At 36.5% G+C, this 18,492-nt stretch overlaps 1 protein-coding gene across 1 annotated transcript in view; it reads left to right on the forward strand.

The window, feature by feature from the left end:
* LOC121429575 (sodium leak channel non-selective protein-like) overlaps positions 1-18,492 on the forward strand; it is a 64,031-nt gene that overhangs the window by 13,003 nt on the left and 32,536 nt on the right. Inside the window, exons 13-17 of the mRNA XM_041626669.1 lie at positions 5,588-5,728; positions 13,448-13,593; positions 14,444-14,506; positions 15,703-15,927; positions 16,854-16,952. Of these exons, the coding sequence (XP_041482603.1) occupies positions 5,588-5,728; positions 13,448-13,593; positions 14,444-14,506; positions 15,703-15,927; positions 16,854-16,952 (674 nt within the window). The remainder of the gene's footprint in view (positions 1-5,587; positions 5,729-13,447; positions 13,594-14,443; positions 14,507-15,702; positions 15,928-16,853; positions 16,953-18,492) is intronic.

Consider the following 18,492-nt stretch of genomic DNA (forward strand, 5'->3'; position numbering starts at 1 on the left):
GTCAATTTATTTTGTCATATGTGTTATTCGTCTGACATTTCTATACAGCTGTATGATGGGTTTGGGTGCTATTTGAATACAAAGTTTTCTGTTAGAAAACAAAATTGAACGTTGAAAATTAAGGACTTGTTGATTCCATTCTTTATATAATTACAAGGCCCTGTTTGCAGGTGTGAAAATCACACTATCAAAGTTCCTGTGCTGGGGGCCGTAACACAAAGCTTAGCAACCATTGTACAACATTGTATTAATGATTGATTGCATTGACTACAATGTATGATTAATCATAGAAATCAAACATAAGATTGATTGCTAACCTATGTGTTACACGACCCTGGTAACAAGGCATTTTAAGATTCGAAGTTGTGAAATGAATGAAAGAAAGGCCATGTAGTCTAATCTTATCTTGTGTCCTACCAGTCCAGCTAATAGCCATTTGTGTTATTTCCACTTTCGCTATTAACCAAACGTTTCGTCAAATTTATCTTAAGGAGTTCCTCAGAAATGTTTACATGAGCTTAATAACCAAAAAGCCCCTCTGTATTGAAAATGACTCCCGGTGGGTGTTTCATAAAGCTGTTCGTAAGTTAAGAGCAACTTTAAGAATGACTCGTGATGCATACCAGGTTTGCATTGGCGTTGATTTAGTTCCGAAGAAATGGTCACCAGTCGCTTGGAAAGTAATTCGAAACTTACCAACAGCTTCATGTCATACCCACCAAGAAACTTTTAGTGATTCCACCTCCTCCACATTTACAGTATTGTAAATATTTGAGCATAAAACAACTTTTTTTTTCAATTTGCACTGTTTACAATCCTTTGCAAGCAGGAAAAATCTAACCTGTACATTATAATCCCTTTCCCTCATGGGTGACTGAAAGATATCCAGTCCAAACTTAATGACTTAAGTAAATTTCATTATACATGTATGATATTAAATACATGTCTGCCTTATGTGACACTTTGGATTGAAGTCGGAAATCAAACCAGGGGGGTTTTCACAAAGATTTAAGTATGATTTAGAGTCGCACTTAAATGCCTAGTTGCGTGTGTATAAAAGGCATAACCGCATTGGTCAGATCATGCAAAGAGGACGCGCACTACTGTGTATTGATCAATAAGATTGCGCGTTGCATTTCAGATACGCTTTGGAATTTAAGTGCGATTGAAGTCATACTTAAATGTTTGTGAAACACCCCCCAGATGCTTTGAAGAAACAATTTAAAGACAATTGAATGTAGTTGCAGTACACACTGATTTTACGATAAAAGCTGTGAGCCGAAGATTAATTTAACTATATTACAATGGAGCTAGATCTGGTACAGTTTCATAAACTAAACTCAGCTAGTCGAACTAAATCCTGAAATCTAAGCTGAAAAACGATCACACTGCTGATCGCCAACACAGATGGGCACATGTGGGACAGTGTATCATTATTGCTTGGAAAAATACCAAGCATTTGACTCAAATCCCATGCTTGCTTAATTGCACAATTTCTTCCCGAATCCTTTGGCACATATATTTAATCTATGCAAATCAACACTTGGGTGTTCGTTTGATTGGATTCTAAAAAAACCTTATTTTGAAATTGTTAAAGACAACTGGGGTTTATTGTCTTGCCCACCAGAGGTGAAGGCGAGATTTAGGGATCCAAATGTCGTCCATCCGTCCGTCTGTCACAAATCTAATGACACATAACTCCACAACCAAACTTGGATGGTAACTTTTCAGGTCAATATTTAAGTTTAAATGCAAGACTCTCTTATGACACCTAACTCTGGAACCGTAAGTCGCTTTTCAACCAAACTTGGATGGTAGATGGACTTGGGGGACCTGCATGTTATGCTGCAGTCGGAGGTCACATGGTAAGGTCAAAGGTAATTTTCAGGTCAATGTTAAAGTTTACATGCAAGACTCTCTTATGACACCTAACTCCGCAACCATAAGTCGCTTTTCAACCAAACTTGAATGGTAGATGTACTTAGGCGACGGGCATGTTTTGCTGCAGTGGGAGGTCACATGGTAAGGTCAAAGGTCATTTTGAGGTCAGCGTTAAAGTTTACGTGCAAGGCTCGTATGACAAGTGCTATTCCATCCCAGTCATTTCACAATGAAGTTTTTATACAATTCTGTTGCGTGCCCTCGCAAATCACAATATTTCTTGTTATTTTAGTAAGTGGGCGAGACACAAAATTGCTGGGGGCTTATTTTGAAGAGAGTCAGTGTGATATACCATCCTTCAATCCTCACTCATTTTGTAGGCAGTCATGTCCCTGTTTCAAATCTTGACCCAGGAGGGTTGGGTCGAGGTCGTTGACGAGTGTTTCCTGGCTTGCAAGCCGGAACTCACCGTCCTCGTCGCCCTGTATTTTGTCCTCATTCACGTCTTCTCCTCCTCGGTAAGCCCAACAAACCGTCAAGCCCGCCAACCTCCTCTATCTTCTCCATTGCAACCCAAACGGCACGCAGTAACTGACTGACTTGATTGATATAATCGTGTTTGCTATACAACTGACTCTCGGTGTTCTGGTTAACTCGCTCTTCTTTCCCTTTCCAGGGGCCTGTAACACACAGCTTAGCAATGATCGTAGAACATTTATCTACGATTGACTACATTGACTACAATGTACAATCAGTCGCGAAAATCAAGCGTACGATCGATCGCTAACCTTTGTGTTACAGGACCCAGTTCTTCATGAAATGATAGGTAGCTTTATATTTGTGATGCGACTTCTCTGATGCACATCTTTCTCTACCCTGTTTCCTTTTGCGGTCAGTTGCAAATTTGCTTCAGGTTTTGGCAATTTGCAATTAATCAGGCAATTTGGCATTTAACCTGTCTTTATTTGTGATGTCAAATTCCAAGCTAAGCTTGGAAAATTTCATTACTTTGACAATGAATTGACCCAGAATTTTTGAGAAGTTGGAGGAAGCAAGAGCTGTCTTGCACATGCATATAATTCAGCATAGTTCCATCACATATATAAAGCTGTCTAATCTCTGTAGTTTGGTTGAATACATGCATTCTGCTCGGGAATATTGATCTTATTACATTTATATGCAGGCGATTAGTTTCCTGGCCTACATGTATATTATTTATGCTGATTTGCAAGCTGGTCCAGGCAGTAATTTCTACTGCTATAAATGCCACACTTTCAAAATATATTGGAGAGAAATTATTAAAGCTATCAAGAACATTCCCATTTAACGTAAAATGGGGGATGTACAATATCTTTTTTTTTCATTCCTTTGCAAATAATTAATTTATTGATATTTAAGTGAAACTTTTGATTTTTCTTCAGTTATCATTGATACATTCACAGAGAATTGTCATCAAACCCTAATATTACTTGGTTCCAAGTAATATTTTTCCAAGCTATTTATAGTTCTGACTCCGGTACAAAGCAATTCAATGAAAATTTTCTGACCCTGATTAATTTGACTAGCATCGCTGGAAATGTTTACATGCATTATATGTAAGAACAAGTTCCTGCTACAGAGAATTGTGTGTATTCAATCCATACATCTCTAATTCAGGGGTGTGTTTCAGGAACCATCTTGGCCATGATTTTCACATGATTTCACAGCTGATTGGCTGAGGACATATTTATGAGTAAATGTCACTGACAAGACTCTTCGTGAAACACTCCCCTGTTATTACAACCTTTAGTTTTTATTGTAGTAAATTGTGGAATAATGTAAATATGACATTGCATGATAACACTTCAAGCGTTCTGAATGAAGTTGAATTGAATTTAAAATGAATGACAGATATTATCTAGAATTCTCTACTCTATCCACAAAAAGAAAAAAGAAGTGCAATTCTGCATGCATTTTATAGAACATTCTTCTATTTTCTGAATTTTTTGGGCATGCAAAAGTTTAGAATGCTCAGTATAAAATTCTCAGACTTTTCATGGATATCAAAATTAATAAATTGAATTTTTGTATTAAATAATAATTAAAATGGAGTAAAATAAAGCAACTGGTGAAAATTGGATCAATTTGATACATTTTGCATCAATATTTTAAAACTTTTGTTATTTTTGCATTGTCATACATATTGTAAGAGGATAGACTTCGAGGCTATAAACTAGGCTAGCTATAACTCCTGATGTTAGATGCACACATTGTTCATAATAATGAATATTTCAGAATTAAACAACTGTAATAGTAATTTTAGTTGATAACGACCGTAATATTAGTTTACAGGAAAATGGCTTCCGTGACACAACTAAACTACAGAAAACACTTTAACATCTTCCTTTGTTTCAATTTCTTTCCTTATATTCTCTTGTTTGTTGACTTCCTTTCTTCTCTATCTCCCAAACTGCTTCTATGGTTTTGTTGAATGTTTGTCTGTTTGTTTATGTATTTGTTTGTTTATTCACACATGGAATACACAATCTGACCATACTATTCCTATGATGCTATCCTGCTGCTATCCTCCCCTATTCATTCCCCTCACCCCTCTTACCCCTTCCCCCCATCCATTCATTCCCCTCTTACCTCTTCCCCCATCCATTCATTCACACCTCACCCCTTCTCCTCTACCCATTCATTTCGTCTAACTCCTCAATCTCCCCCACCCATTCATTCTCTCCCCACCCATTCGTCTCACCCCACCCATTCATTCCTCTCACCCCTCCTCCCCCGTCCATTAATTTCCCTCACACCCATTCCTCCCCCACCCATTCATTCTCCTTCCACCCCTTAATCCCCTACCCATTCATCCCCTCTCACCCCTCCCCACCCATTCATCCCCCTCTCACCTCTCCTCCCCACCCATTCATTCCCCTCTCACCCCTCCTCCTCTACCCATTCATTCCCACTAACTCCTCAATCTTCCCCACTCATTCATTATACTTCCACCCCTTTGTCCTCCCCCCTCATTAATTCTCCTCTCACCCCCTTCCTCCCCCACCCACACATCCCCTCCTGAATCCCATTTGATCTCCTGTCCGTTTTTCTAATATCACCTCATTCCACATCTGATATTGCCCCTCCTCATTTCATCTCTCTGATTCTTTCGGTTTTATTCGCAACGTTCCTTATCATTACTATCATTTCCATTTTTTTGCTTCTTGTATATTTCATTTATGATTTTCTCCCTCTTCACACATATTTATCATCCCTCCCTTGATGTTCACTCATCTTTTCTGTCTTTCTCGTGTTGTCTATCTGTCTGTCTTGTTTTCTCTCTCGCTGTCGCAATCTTGTATCCGTTGCCATCCTTTATACGTGTTACCCTATCTCCCTTCTACATCTGTCCCTTCATCCCTCTTTTCTGCCTCTTTGTTTTCACACCTTGTGTTTGATTCCCTCGATCTCTGTCTTAATACCTGTTTGTCCACTGCCCCTTTCCTTTTGTTTGTCTTCTTATCACTCTATCACTATGCGTCTCTATTTGATGCTTTCCACATTATTCTCTAATCCCACCCCTCTCTCTCACTCTCTTGCATTTCATCTCTTTCCTTCTCTCTTTGTCTCCATCTCCTATATTTGTCATTCCATCTACCCATCCTCCCCCCCTCCCTCAATCTCTCTCTTTCTCTCTCCCCGTCTCCCCTGATGACTCCGTGGGCAGGCTTTCATGTCCATGTTCCAAATCCTGACTCAAAAGGGTTGGGCTATCGTCATGTATGAGTGTATGCTGGCGGCAGACAACAACGCCTTGGCGCCTGTAATAGCCGTCTACTTCATTGCATACCACCTCTTTGCCACTGTGGTAATTATACTTCTATCACTCTCTGTCATTTTTGTCTCGTCCCGGAATGCTCCCCCCGAACGGGGGCTCCAATTTCATAGTGCCTTTCGTCAGAAAATAAAATAAAAACGATATGCGCATATGATTTAGCCACTTCTTCTCCATCTCTTTTGTTGTGGTGTAGAATGTCTGTTTTAGTAACGATGCATAAATTTTTTTTTATTGTACGGTAGCTGTCCTTGATTTGTGCTGCACAGATTTACATTGCATGCAAAGTATCTCCTTCATCTGTTTTTTTTTCATTGTAAAATATTGATGGAAATGTCATTGATTTCAAATAGGATTTAGTTCATTCATCAGGGAATAGTTTTTCATAATCACAGTGCAATTTTGCTCCATATTTTTTATGACTGCTACACAAAATGTTGTCTGTGTGGCAATACAGTATTTACATTCAACTGTACAGAACATAGTGGAGAGATTTTCTCTTAAAATCAGAAATCCTATGCAAATTTGAGCTGTAAAATTATTCCCTGTTTATGCTTCCTTTGCATCTTTTTGCATGTTTGAACATTGAAGATTGCTTTTTTGCATGTACAAGGCAAAAAAATTGAAAAAAATGTAATGCACTACATGCACATACTTTAGCGGATGTTGTTATCCTCCTGCATTTGATAACGTGAGATCATAACAGTATTTTGTGTCAAATCCTCTCCTTTAATAGGGTTTGCTATAATAGTGGGGCAAATAAAATTGTCTTTACAGATTATATTAGATTTATTAAATTTCCGATCTTAAGCATAAGATAAAACTCTGTGAAATCACCAATCAAATGATCATTAGCTTGTTTGGCTAAGTGAATAAGAACAGTGACTTTAAATTTAGTGCCAACATCTAAACACTCACAAACACATACTATACAGTATATTGTCAGTCATTATACTACAATGTTTCAAATGTCACATGTAGCTATGTACACTAAATACAAAATATATCATAAACATCAAAGGAGTGCACAAACTATTTACTTTTTTTACAATTCCGAATGTGTGCACACTGCTTTCTGCATGTCATCATTTGGATAATTTTTGAAGACTTCAATTATTTGGACTCCTATAACCACACCACGTATTTTAAATCACTGATCTCACTTTGTGGATAATAGCTTTATCACATTAAAAAAAGTAATCCCCTCTGATCACTTAGATTATTTTTAGAGCAACATGTAACTGGGTCTCCAAATTCCCTTGACATTCATGCAGATGGAAAGAAGCAACTGTACCCCAGTGATTTGTCAAATGAAATCCAGGTATTATTGAAATTCTCTCTTATGAAATTGTAAATTTCAGTTAGCCGCTTTGATTGATTCCTTGTTTATTTCATACCACAGGCTTGGACCTTTTTTTGTTTAATACCTAATATCATTTTAGGCTGTCCCATTTATTAACCCCCATTGTCCTTTGTTAATAGACTCTAGAAATTGAATATTCAATATTTTAGATAATTAACATCTTTTCCCTAATCAAAAATATTTGGCTCCCTTATGAATTATACAGCTGGATTCATAATGTGCCTTTTCCAGAGGATACAACGTGCAGCTATTATTTCTAGGGCTTTAGCCATAGCGAAGATCATAACTTTGTTCAATTATGCACTCTTAATAAAAAAAAAATCTGATTATCTTTGAAATAGACTAGATAACTTGATAGCACCTAGCCCATCTCAGCATAGGGCTTCATGGCTTGATTCCCATAAATGCTCTTATTTCCACAAGATATTTGTAATTTTTGTGGTGAGTGAAGCAAAAGCTTCTTCGTGGGTTCTTGAATTTCTTGCTGCACCACATTCGCAAGAATGTTATTCCACAAATATGTACGCATGCACATTAAAGCCAAAAGGAGTCGAGCTATTCAGCACTGAAACTGACGTAGAGTCTGATTACGTACAAAATTTTCACTCTGAAAGTAATTATTCTGATTCTGTAACGCATACTCAGGATAATCACAATCCAAATGACTAGGGCTTGGAAACTGCTGGTACTTTTCACAAGTTTTGAAATTAGCGCTTGTCCCTCTTAGCCCCAAATTTTTCACGTACCACTCATATTTTTACTTTAACATTATTGAATTCCTTTGAAAAATCTGCACTAAACATGACATCAACAGTATTCCCTTTTCCCTGAACTGTTATAACACCTATCCTGAGAAATAACCCCTCCAAATTAATTTTTCTTCCTGCCATTTAAACAAAATGAAGCTTTTTATTGATAATCCTAATAAACTAACTATATCTAAACCAGCTTGATAACATAAATATATCCACTCAAAATAGATGGAGAAACAGTGGGTGCAGAGAACATGGAAAATGTCATCAGTATCACATGAAAAAAAAAATCCCCTATTTGCATACATGTATATCATGAAATGTCCCAAATTCAAATGGCTAGAAACAGAAAATTGGTGAGGACCTTTACTTCAAGTCCTAAAAATTTGTTAACATCGATCCGGTTTGATTGAACACCTGCCCCTCCCCCGAAGATACAATGCGCTCCTTTTTTATTACGTTTCTTTTCATGTAGGTTCCTTGTCCCCATTCTTTCTCCCTCTTGTTTTGTTTTTATTGTTTTATTTATTGTTTTGTTCTCCACTAATTTTGCACTCAGAAGCACAGGTTATACGCTGCACTTGACACTGCACTGCCTATTAAGGAATCAGGTCATAGTTATGACTATTCACCGCCAATTCATGCAATATATCAAGAATAATACATAGCAAATACACTGAATTATGCTTCAAGATATGGAATAAGTAAACTTTAGAAATGTTACTGATTATTTAGCTGTTAATCATATCAAATATATGCCATTTCTCTTGAGTAATCTGACTTTAATTGATATTGTGACAAATTATCAATGAAAATAATAATTTTCATTACATAATCAAGGCACACAACATGTAGCGAAGTCAAGGTGAGGCAATAATATAAAGGGGAAAATCTGGACATTTGTGTACAAAACAAATGGAGAGTTGTCCACAAATCAGCCATTCTGAAGCCTGTTGTCCAATATGAGGTTCCCTATAGAAAGTGATGAAACACTTTACAAATTTCCACAACTGTCTTAATTTATAACCAATTTTGATGAAACTCATTTTGAATTGCCCCTCTCATTTTCTCTTTCCAATAACTTTGATTTTTTCCTTTGGTTTTGGTTTCCTTTAAAAGAGAAGCCTCTTTCAAACTTAAAAGTCTATGGATATTTTATTCTGTGATATGTAAAGGTTAATGTAAAAAAGTAGGTGTTTTTTGTCATCAAATCTTTGGTATTGTACCTCTGTATATATCCTTTGCTCTACAAGCAAACTGTCAACATCAGTTTAACTCACGTGTAGAAATCACTTTCAAGGTAATAGAACCAACTTGCTAGCCATGTCTGAATTAGACTTGAGAAATATTCCTTTGAAATACTGGTAGACTTATTTTACAATTAAAACACTAGTTTTACACTAAGTATGCATATAAGCACAAACATCATAGCCACTCTAATTAATTGTGATTTCCTGTAAAAATTGCCTCAGTTGCTCATACATGTTAAAAACACTGCACCTAAACACGTTTCCCGAGTACAATTATACACTCTTTCATTTTAATGGTTGTATTATATAGAAAAAAAAGCTGATTGAATTTATTGCTCAATAATAAATAAAGTAGGCCAACCTTTCTCTGTAGAGCACAAACACTGGTTGGTGTTTCACAAAGATTCAAGTCTGACTTAAAATTCACTTATAATTGATGATTGTATGCAGTATACAATGCTCCACTGCAATTTAGGTCACACACGTGGGATGTTCCCTATCGTGTTTTAATCATTGAAATTATGCATAGTGCACTTTGCACATAAACATGACTTTTATTCATACTTAACTATTTGTGAAACACCCCCCCCCCTCAGCTACATTCTTTGGATTCCAAACACAGCATGACGTACACTGATTACTCTACACTGTTTGCAGTGAAGTGATATTTTACAGCAAAATCTTGCACAAATATGATTTTCGTAAATTCGTATCAATATACCAGTTTTGAAATGTTTACAGTTTCTGTGTCACATATGCAGTGGATTTAGAGTTGCATATTTTATTAGGTACACTGTTGTTTTCATGTTGGTTTGGATTTATACAAATACTATGTTCACCATTTTTGTTTCAATTTGTGTCATTGTTTTATTGTGAATGGTTTATAAAATTTTAAAAATCAAATATCAATGGGACATGTACAGTAGGTAACAGGTTTGATTATCATGTTAACTTAAATCGATAGAAAGAGTGAACTACATTTTGGGTGCAAAATTTGTCCATACTTTTTCAGAATATACAGCAATAAAATACACATTTTATTTTATCGAAGGTGTTAATAAAAAAAGGTCTTCTAATTTTTTAGTACATTCTTCTGTTAACAGTACACTTAAAAATGAAAACATATGGGACACTAGTACACTATTGATGCAAATTTATCATATTCCCCTTTATCAGATAATGATGTAGGTTATATTTCGAACCATGGAGACATTTTAATTTCTGCAATAGAATGAAATTCAACTGAATGTTAAGGAATTACTGCATGACAGCCAGGAATTGGAGAGACAGGCATGAAAGCATCCCCTTCTTCCAAAACCTTTTTCGCAGAACTGGACGCAATCTTGCATTCTAATTTCTTCAATTCTTCTGTTGCTGCCAGCTCACTTTACTACATGTTAACTCCAATGATGAATATAATATTCAGTTCCTATATAAAAAGAAAATATATATTTCACTGAAAACATATATTTCACTGAAAACAATATACAATGATCACATTTTGGAAGCCATAGTAGATTGTAATTAGTGTAAATGTAAATCATATGCTTCACAAATTAACTGTAAAATTTGCTACATGTCTAGTTGCTGCTTTTCAATTTATGTATTTTTTTCTTTATTTAAAGATAATAATTGTGTGAGATCTTAAATTTGAATATCTAATATCATTTTCTTGAGTTTATCTGTTTAGATTTTTTTCTTTTAAGCCTCATAGAAAGAGTTGTCTCTTTCACAAACTTTTATTACCTTAATTTATTCAGCATCATACTAGAGTTTGTGTGGATATTGTTATTGTGTTTGGTATCATTTTTTGTCAATTACACTGTAATGTGTGTTTCATGTCCTGTGTTAGGAAAAAGCTAGACAGGGGTCCTGTTTCACAAACTTGTGTTATCAATGGGAAGTTAGAATCCACTGTTGTAAGCTACTGAAATGGTACAATTTAATTGGCTAAATACAGCTAAATTACATTTCCTATTGATGTCATGCTTTATGAAACAAGGCCCAGGCTTAATCTGATGACTGTTATCTGTTAACATGTATGTGTATTTTCTGTATTATTCTGATATTATGATATATGCTGTTTAGTGTTGGTACATGTATGTCTATTTGGCACTGCATGCGCATGTTCTGTCTCTTGTTGAAATAAATGTGTACTGCTTATAAATGCTCAACAGATTGAAATGGGGGAAAATACTCTGGGCTGGGGGGGAGGATTTGCAGCAGAAATGGCCTAAAAAGCCCATGAAATAAATATAAAAAGAGCCCCTCAAGGGTCTAATGTAAACTTTGATACAATTTACAGCAGCAAATTTTGGCTTGTGAGCTCCTGAAAAGAAATTTAAAACAAAAACATTTTCCCTGGATGGAAAGGGACAGTAACCGATTTTTTTTCTTTTTTTTACAATAAGTAATTTTTCAGAAGATTTTAATGAATTTAAAAAAAAATCAAAATGGCAATTGATGGTACAAATTTGGAAAACCTAACCCTGGGATTTGCCACTGAAACTTAAGTTGAAAACACATTGCTTATCCTAGATGACAAAAATGTCATTGCGGTGTTTGATTGTACACTTCTATTAGACTTACAAGTATTTTCCGTGGTACTATATTACATTGCTACAGCATGTTGAGAATTGATATGATTATCGGGGGCATTTGCAGTGTAGTGGTTTCTACTCCAACCTATCATTTTAAACACTTAGCTGTGATTTGATTTATTAGGGAGCTTTCGCAATTGCAACAGAGATGGATTCTACAACATAGTAAATCTATTGAAAATGTTCGTCAAATCACAATAAACAGCTGACAGGTCTTTGTCAAAAGTTGGTATAACAAGGACAGCAGGTCGTCAAAGATTCGGGGCTGACGAAAAATCGCAAATATATCGTTTGTCCAGAGTTCAGGGGAGCATTTCATGAAAGAACTTTTCAGACGTTTTATCCAGCAAGTCCTGTTTTATCCGAAAGTTACCATTGTAACAGTGCTTCTCAGCCAATCAAAATCCAGTAAAGTTGTCAGATCTGACAACTTGTTGGACAAAAATGTTGATGAAACGCCCCCCAGGGGAGCATTTCATGAAAGAACTTTTCAGACGTTTTATCCGGCAAGTCCTGTTTCATCCGACAGTTACCATGGTAACAGTGCTTCTCAGCCAATTGAAATAAAGGACAGTTGTCAGATCTGACAAAATGAAACGCTCCCCGGGACTACCCTGCTGTTTGATTCACCAATATTCGACAAAGGCTGTTTAGTCATGAAGGGCTTTTGACAAAAGATTATCTACGTTCCAGGAAGTGTCTGCAAAGTAGTTGCGAAAACTCCCTATTGTCTCGTTGGCACTGCCTTTTAAACATGTTGGGTGCAATCAGTGGACTTTCGCACTCTCTTTATCAAATGAACGGAGCATGATTTGTGACTGATTACATTGTTCATAATGCATGCAGATTGTGGGTGTTTTGTGTGATTTTGTTGTTTTGGGCTAAATGCTTATTTCTTACAATTTTGGTTATCATTTTGGACTTGAAAGGTAATACAATATTTTTCAATTTTTTTTTTAATTCAGCAGTAGCCATTAAAAGTATTATATTTTCAGTGTTATTAAAGGAAAAATGTGATTTCAGTGGTTATATAATACAAATTAAATACATGTTTATGTAGGATGCAATTCTGAGCATCAATTTATAAATTCATAAAGTGTTTTATGGATTTTGGATTAATGTTGGATTAATTTTGAATATGAAGAAATTTGCTTTGCACTGAAGTTTCACCACTCTTGAATCATTGTTATATTTCCTCTATAAAAACTAAAAGATTCTTAAACTTCAAATGAAAGTATATTCACTGTGAATTATGGTTGTCAACATTTAAAATATAAGATCAAGATTTCTCTAACGTTGAAGTTATGTACACAAACTTTAAAAGATTTAGAACAAGGCGATCAATGTAATGAAATTGATATAAACTTTAAATATTGAAACCAGTATGAAATCACTCTCAGAGAAAATAATTGAAACATGAAAGGATTACACCTGATTATTGAGAAAAAAATTAGTATAAAAAATATACTATGTAAAGTGTATAGAGCAGTCTTAATTGACAATGTGCTTTACAAAAGTCAGTTTATTGCAGGGAAAAATTACAAACTGACAAATTTGCCTCGAAAAACCCTGCAGAGCTGTGGAAAATTAATAAAAGAGGCCCTGAAATTCCTATAGGGTCCAAAGTAAAATGTAATTTAATGAAGCAAAGTTGGGCTGGTGAACTCAAAACTAGCCCCCCCCACCCCCCCCCCCAAAAAAAGAATCCCTGCTATCATTATTACTATTATACATGCAACTGTAGAGAACAATTTTGATCAAGATCTTGTTTACACTCCTAACTCTAGATTGTGCTCAGTTTGTTCGTTGCTGTCATCTTGGACAACTTGGAGCTGGGAGAAGACTTCAAAGGAATCAAGCAGATGAAAGCGTCAGAACAGAAGACGGCAGACAAGGTCCTACCGCGGAGGCTCAGGGTCTTCCAAAAGTTCCCGTAAGTTGAAGTTATTGGCATGTGTTCTGGGGAGCGTTTCATGGAAGGACTTGTCAGACATTTTATCCGACAAGTCCTGTTTTAACCGACAGTTACTAAGGTAACAGTGCCTCTCAGCCAATCATAATCAAGGAAAGTTGTCAGACTTGAAAACTTGTCGGACAAAAATGTTGATGAAACGTCCCCCTGAACTCAAGTTTGATTTAAACTCTGGGGCCCGTATTCTAAAGTCGGGTTTAGATTAAACTCTGGTTTAAAGTTGTAGTTTAACTATGGAAAGCCAGATGTAGCATAAATCTCTAATGATAAGGTTCAATGTAGCAGCTCATTTGGCTCTCAAATCATTCTTAACTGCCTGGGAAGGGTAAATTAAGATAGTGTCTTCTCCCTTCAAGAATTACACAAAACCACAGTGAACATAAGAAAGATACAGTGTAAACAAAATATTGACATTTTTGGCTTCCCATAATTTTAGCATGTAGTTAGAACATGGTCTACGTTAAACCCGACTTCAGAATAAGGGCCGGGGGGTGTTTCATTAAGTCAAGGGAGACTTTAAAAACAACTGATGAACATTTTGGTGTATACCATTTACCACAATAAAAGATCACAAATCGTAATTAAAGTTGCTCTTAACTTACAAACAGCTGTATGAAACAGCCCCCTGGTTTGAATTAAATATGGATAGACATTTGTGACATCCATCACTTAAAGTAGAAGTTCTTTTTATCAGCTTATTTGATACTTTGAATCTTTCTTTAACTGTCTGGGATTGATAATTATAAACTTAAGATAGTTGAAATGTCAAAACATAGATTTCCGTAGTTTACTTGTTTGTTTTTTCTTGCAGTGATAAGCCTCAGATGATCATGCTTTCCAAGATTCCATCAGAATTTACATTACCAAAGATACGGTGAGTATTAAATCTATTCATTCATGTAGAATAGGTCTTATTTTTCACACAACACCATGTATGTCGGCAGAAGGCACCTCCGTTTAAGTAATCAAGAAATGCTTTGGAGGTATTCAATGTCAAACCCGAAATCAACATGTTTTGAAAAAGCTCTTAAAAATCTATATTTTTATTGTTATCGTTGTCCCAGCAGCTACTGTGCAGTGGCAGATCGACGTTGCTATATTCCTTAAAGGACAAGTCCACCCCACACAAACTTGATTTGAAATAAAAGAGAAAAATTCAACAAGCATAACACTGAAAATTTCATCAAAATCGGATGTAAAATAAGAAAGTTATGGCATTTTAAAGTTTCGCTTCATTTCACAAAACAGTTATATGCACATCTCGGTTGGTATGCAAATGAGGAACTGATGACATCACTCACTATTTCTTTTGTATTTTATTATATGAAATATTTTTATTTTTTCGTCATTGTCATGTGAAATGAAGTTTCATTCCTCCCTGAACACGTGGAATTCCATTATTTTAACATTTTGTGCTTCAGGCAAGGAGGTCCTAATCGTCAAATTCGTAAAAATTGAAATATTGTATAATTCAAACAATAAAAAACAAAAGAAATAGTGAGTGAGTGACATCATCGACTCTCTCATTTGGATGTAACTGGCTCGTTCATATAATTATTTTGTTAAAAATAAGCGAAACTTTGAAATGTCATAACTTTCTTATTTTACATCCGATTTTGATGAAATTTTCAGCATTGTGCTTGTCTGATTTTTCTCTATTGATTGAAATTAACATTTTTCTGAGGTGGACTTGACCTTTAAGTCTAAATTGTATCATGCTTTATGTGTGATTTTCACATAATCACATCAGTCCCTAAACACCATGCATTTGCAGTGTCCCTGCATAGGCACTATGTGTAAAAAGGTTTTTTTTTTAGCTCATCCAGCCTGAAGGGCCAGATATTTTTTTTTGCCTGATGACACCCAAATGATATAGATTTGTTGGCCTTGGAGAAATTTCAGTCCTGAGTTAAGATCTTCATTATCTAATCATTTTTTTCTTGATTCCTTTCCCTCTTTCTAAAGCGTGGCAATAATATCTAAGTCCTTTGGAATCTCATCTCTGTAGAGACGTTATAATGCGCTATGTAATAAATGTTTATTATTATTTCTTTTGGATGATACATACAGAGATAGCTTCATAAGACAGTTTGTAGAGACTGGCACGGACATGGAACGCTTGCTGAAGAGATCTGCCAACAGAGAGAGCAGTGGTACCCTAGCGCTGGCCCTACCCCCGGCCACCTACGCCTGCCCGACCTCGCCCCTGTACCTGATGAGCAGACGACTACCGGCGTTTACCACACAGATACAAGGAAAACTTCAGAAGAAGACCGGTGTTAATTGCATTGTCAGGTAAAGACCTTACACTGAATGTATTGCTAGATAAGTGCTTTACGCAATACCTTGAAGTGATATAAGGAAAACTGTAGAAGAAATATAGTGTTGATTGCATTCTCAGGTAAGCACCTTACACTGATTACATTTAAATGTATTGCTAGATAGGTGTTTTACACAACACCCTGAAATGATACAAGAAAACCTACAGAAGAAAATTGGTGTTGATTGTATTGTCTGGTAAGCATTTAACACTGATTACACTTAACTGTTTTGGCGAGTAAGCAATATGCTTGAAAAAAAAAAACCTAGGGAAGAAGATTGGTGTAAATTTTGTGGTAAGGCAAGCACCAAGGGTAAACACTACGCTATGGACAATTTCAAGTTTGGTGTTGGTGCTAAGAAATTGAATTAGCCCATTAACCTCTCCAACCTCTTATGATACTCCAAACTTGCCTCTTTTCAAGTTTGGTGCTGTAGCTGATGTAGTAATAAGCCATACATCAACACCAGCTGAAATTTTCAGTGGTACTTATTTTCAGTAATGAGTAGCCTACTGAAAAATGAGAAATATAATGATGGTTTGATTTGCAAAATACTGATTTCTAAAGTTTCAGTTTTATAGTTATGTCTTGTCCTACGGTATTTCTTTTCAAAGACTGATTTTCAGCTTTTAAAACACTGAAATATTTTTTTATCACGTTGGCGACTCTGAGTGTATCGCCATGGTATCTGCTGTCTTAAGGAAAAAATGTTCTATTGCAACATCAGGGTCCCGTGACACAAAGCTTGGCGATTAATCGTATGCTTGATTTTCACGATCGATTGTACATTGTAGTCTATGCAATCAATCGTAGAAAAATGTTCTATGATCATTGCTAAGCTTTGTGTTACGGGCCCCAGATAAGTAGAATAATCCGAGTTTTGTTTGTTTCTCACTACAGGGACTCTGCTCACCAGCGGGTGGTCAGCCTCGGTTTCAGCGCAGTCGGCGTACGAGGCCGAATGCTGAGTGAATACGGGAGCCGTGATAGGCGCTTGCGGTATTCTACCAAGTAGTTATCCCCTTCTTCCTATAAACCTTCCATTGGTTGCCTCGGGCTGTCCGTGCTGTTTTTCGATGTTCTATCCGTGACCTTTGACACGGGTCACCTGCACACTGGTGATGCATGATATCACGACCTCGCTCCGATCAGGATCGGGGTTTTTCTTCGCATGACGTGTGGTTCGTCCCGTAGATTGATAGCCTTGTGTAAGCATGACTGTCTCTGTGCATGAAAAAGTATTTCATTATGTTTGCTCTCCTAACATTTGCTTCTAACGAAACTCTTTGACCAATGGTATGAATCTTGTAAGACTAACAAATTAGCAGCAACAGTATAAAGCCACTGAATTCCATCAATCTGATTGGCTGATAGTAAACTTGTTATAGAAATGTTTTTTATAGGAAGTCTTTGTGAAAGAGGACCCTGTGCATTAGCCAGGTATATAACCTAACCACAACCCTGACTCAAATCCTAATCCTCTCTTTAATATTAAACTTTTAAAGGCTCAATTTTGTGAATTATGATAGAGTATCATCTAAGATTTAAATTTGACACAAGTCTAGTGACAATGGACTTGGTTGTTTTTTTCTATTCCTTGATTCTCTTTGAAAATTTGATTCAACCTTTGATGATATCATTACGAAAATTTGTGTTTAAAAACAGATCTCCTCTGACACCCCAATTTCAAATTCCAAGCTTCTCTCACTGCTCCCCCCCATCCCCGATATCAGCAGGAATGGTAATCCTTAAGTAAACAACCACACACTCTCCCAGATAATCCACCTTCCCCCCAAGGAGAAGTGACCTTCATACGGCCAGGCAGAGGGAGAGAGAGATGTTGCGGTTTCCAGCGCGGTGTTTGTTCAGCTCTTATCAGCAGCTGAAGTCGACCCCACCCCAGTTTAAACGAGAAAAACTTAACTTTCCCCAAAAACTGAAAATGGGGTGTCGATACCCCCACTTGAGTTCCCATTGACTTACATGCAAGGCCTTATCAGCAGTCAAATGACCCCACCCCAGTTTAAACGAGAGAATTGAAGCTCTCCCAAAATCTGAAATTGGGGTTTCAGATTCCCCACCTGACCTCCCATTGACATAACACGCAGGGCAATGGGGTTCCTGTGTTATAAGCTGGTGGGGTATTTTTTAAACACAGGATTCATGTAATGATCCTGTGCCTTATTTTTTGTTTGTATTAGGTATCAGAAAGCTTTGAAAAATTTTATCCTGAAATTAGTGCCCATTCCATGCTTGAGAAGTTGTTTCATACCCCTCCTCTTGTCCCCCCCAAAAGAAGACCCCCCCCAAAAAAAAAAAAATCTGCAAATACTTCTTATATTAGTTAGGATCCTGTTCAGGTAACCTCGCAAAAATCAGTCACTAAAACCTAAGATATATTTTCATTTTTTACCATCCATACCATGAAAGTGATCTGATATACCTGTTCATTCAGTGTAGTCATAAGCTTGAACAGTGACAGACACTTCTAGAGGACAGCCAGATTTGACCCTATCACCAACTCTTTGTCAGAGGATAG

This window comes from Lytechinus variegatus, chromosome 16, assembly GCF_018143015.1.
Source record: "Lytechinus variegatus isolate NC3 chromosome 16, Lvar_3.0, whole genome shotgun sequence".
Classification (NCBI taxonomy): domain Eukaryota; kingdom Metazoa; phylum Echinodermata; class Echinoidea; order Temnopleuroida; family Toxopneustidae; genus Lytechinus; species Lytechinus variegatus.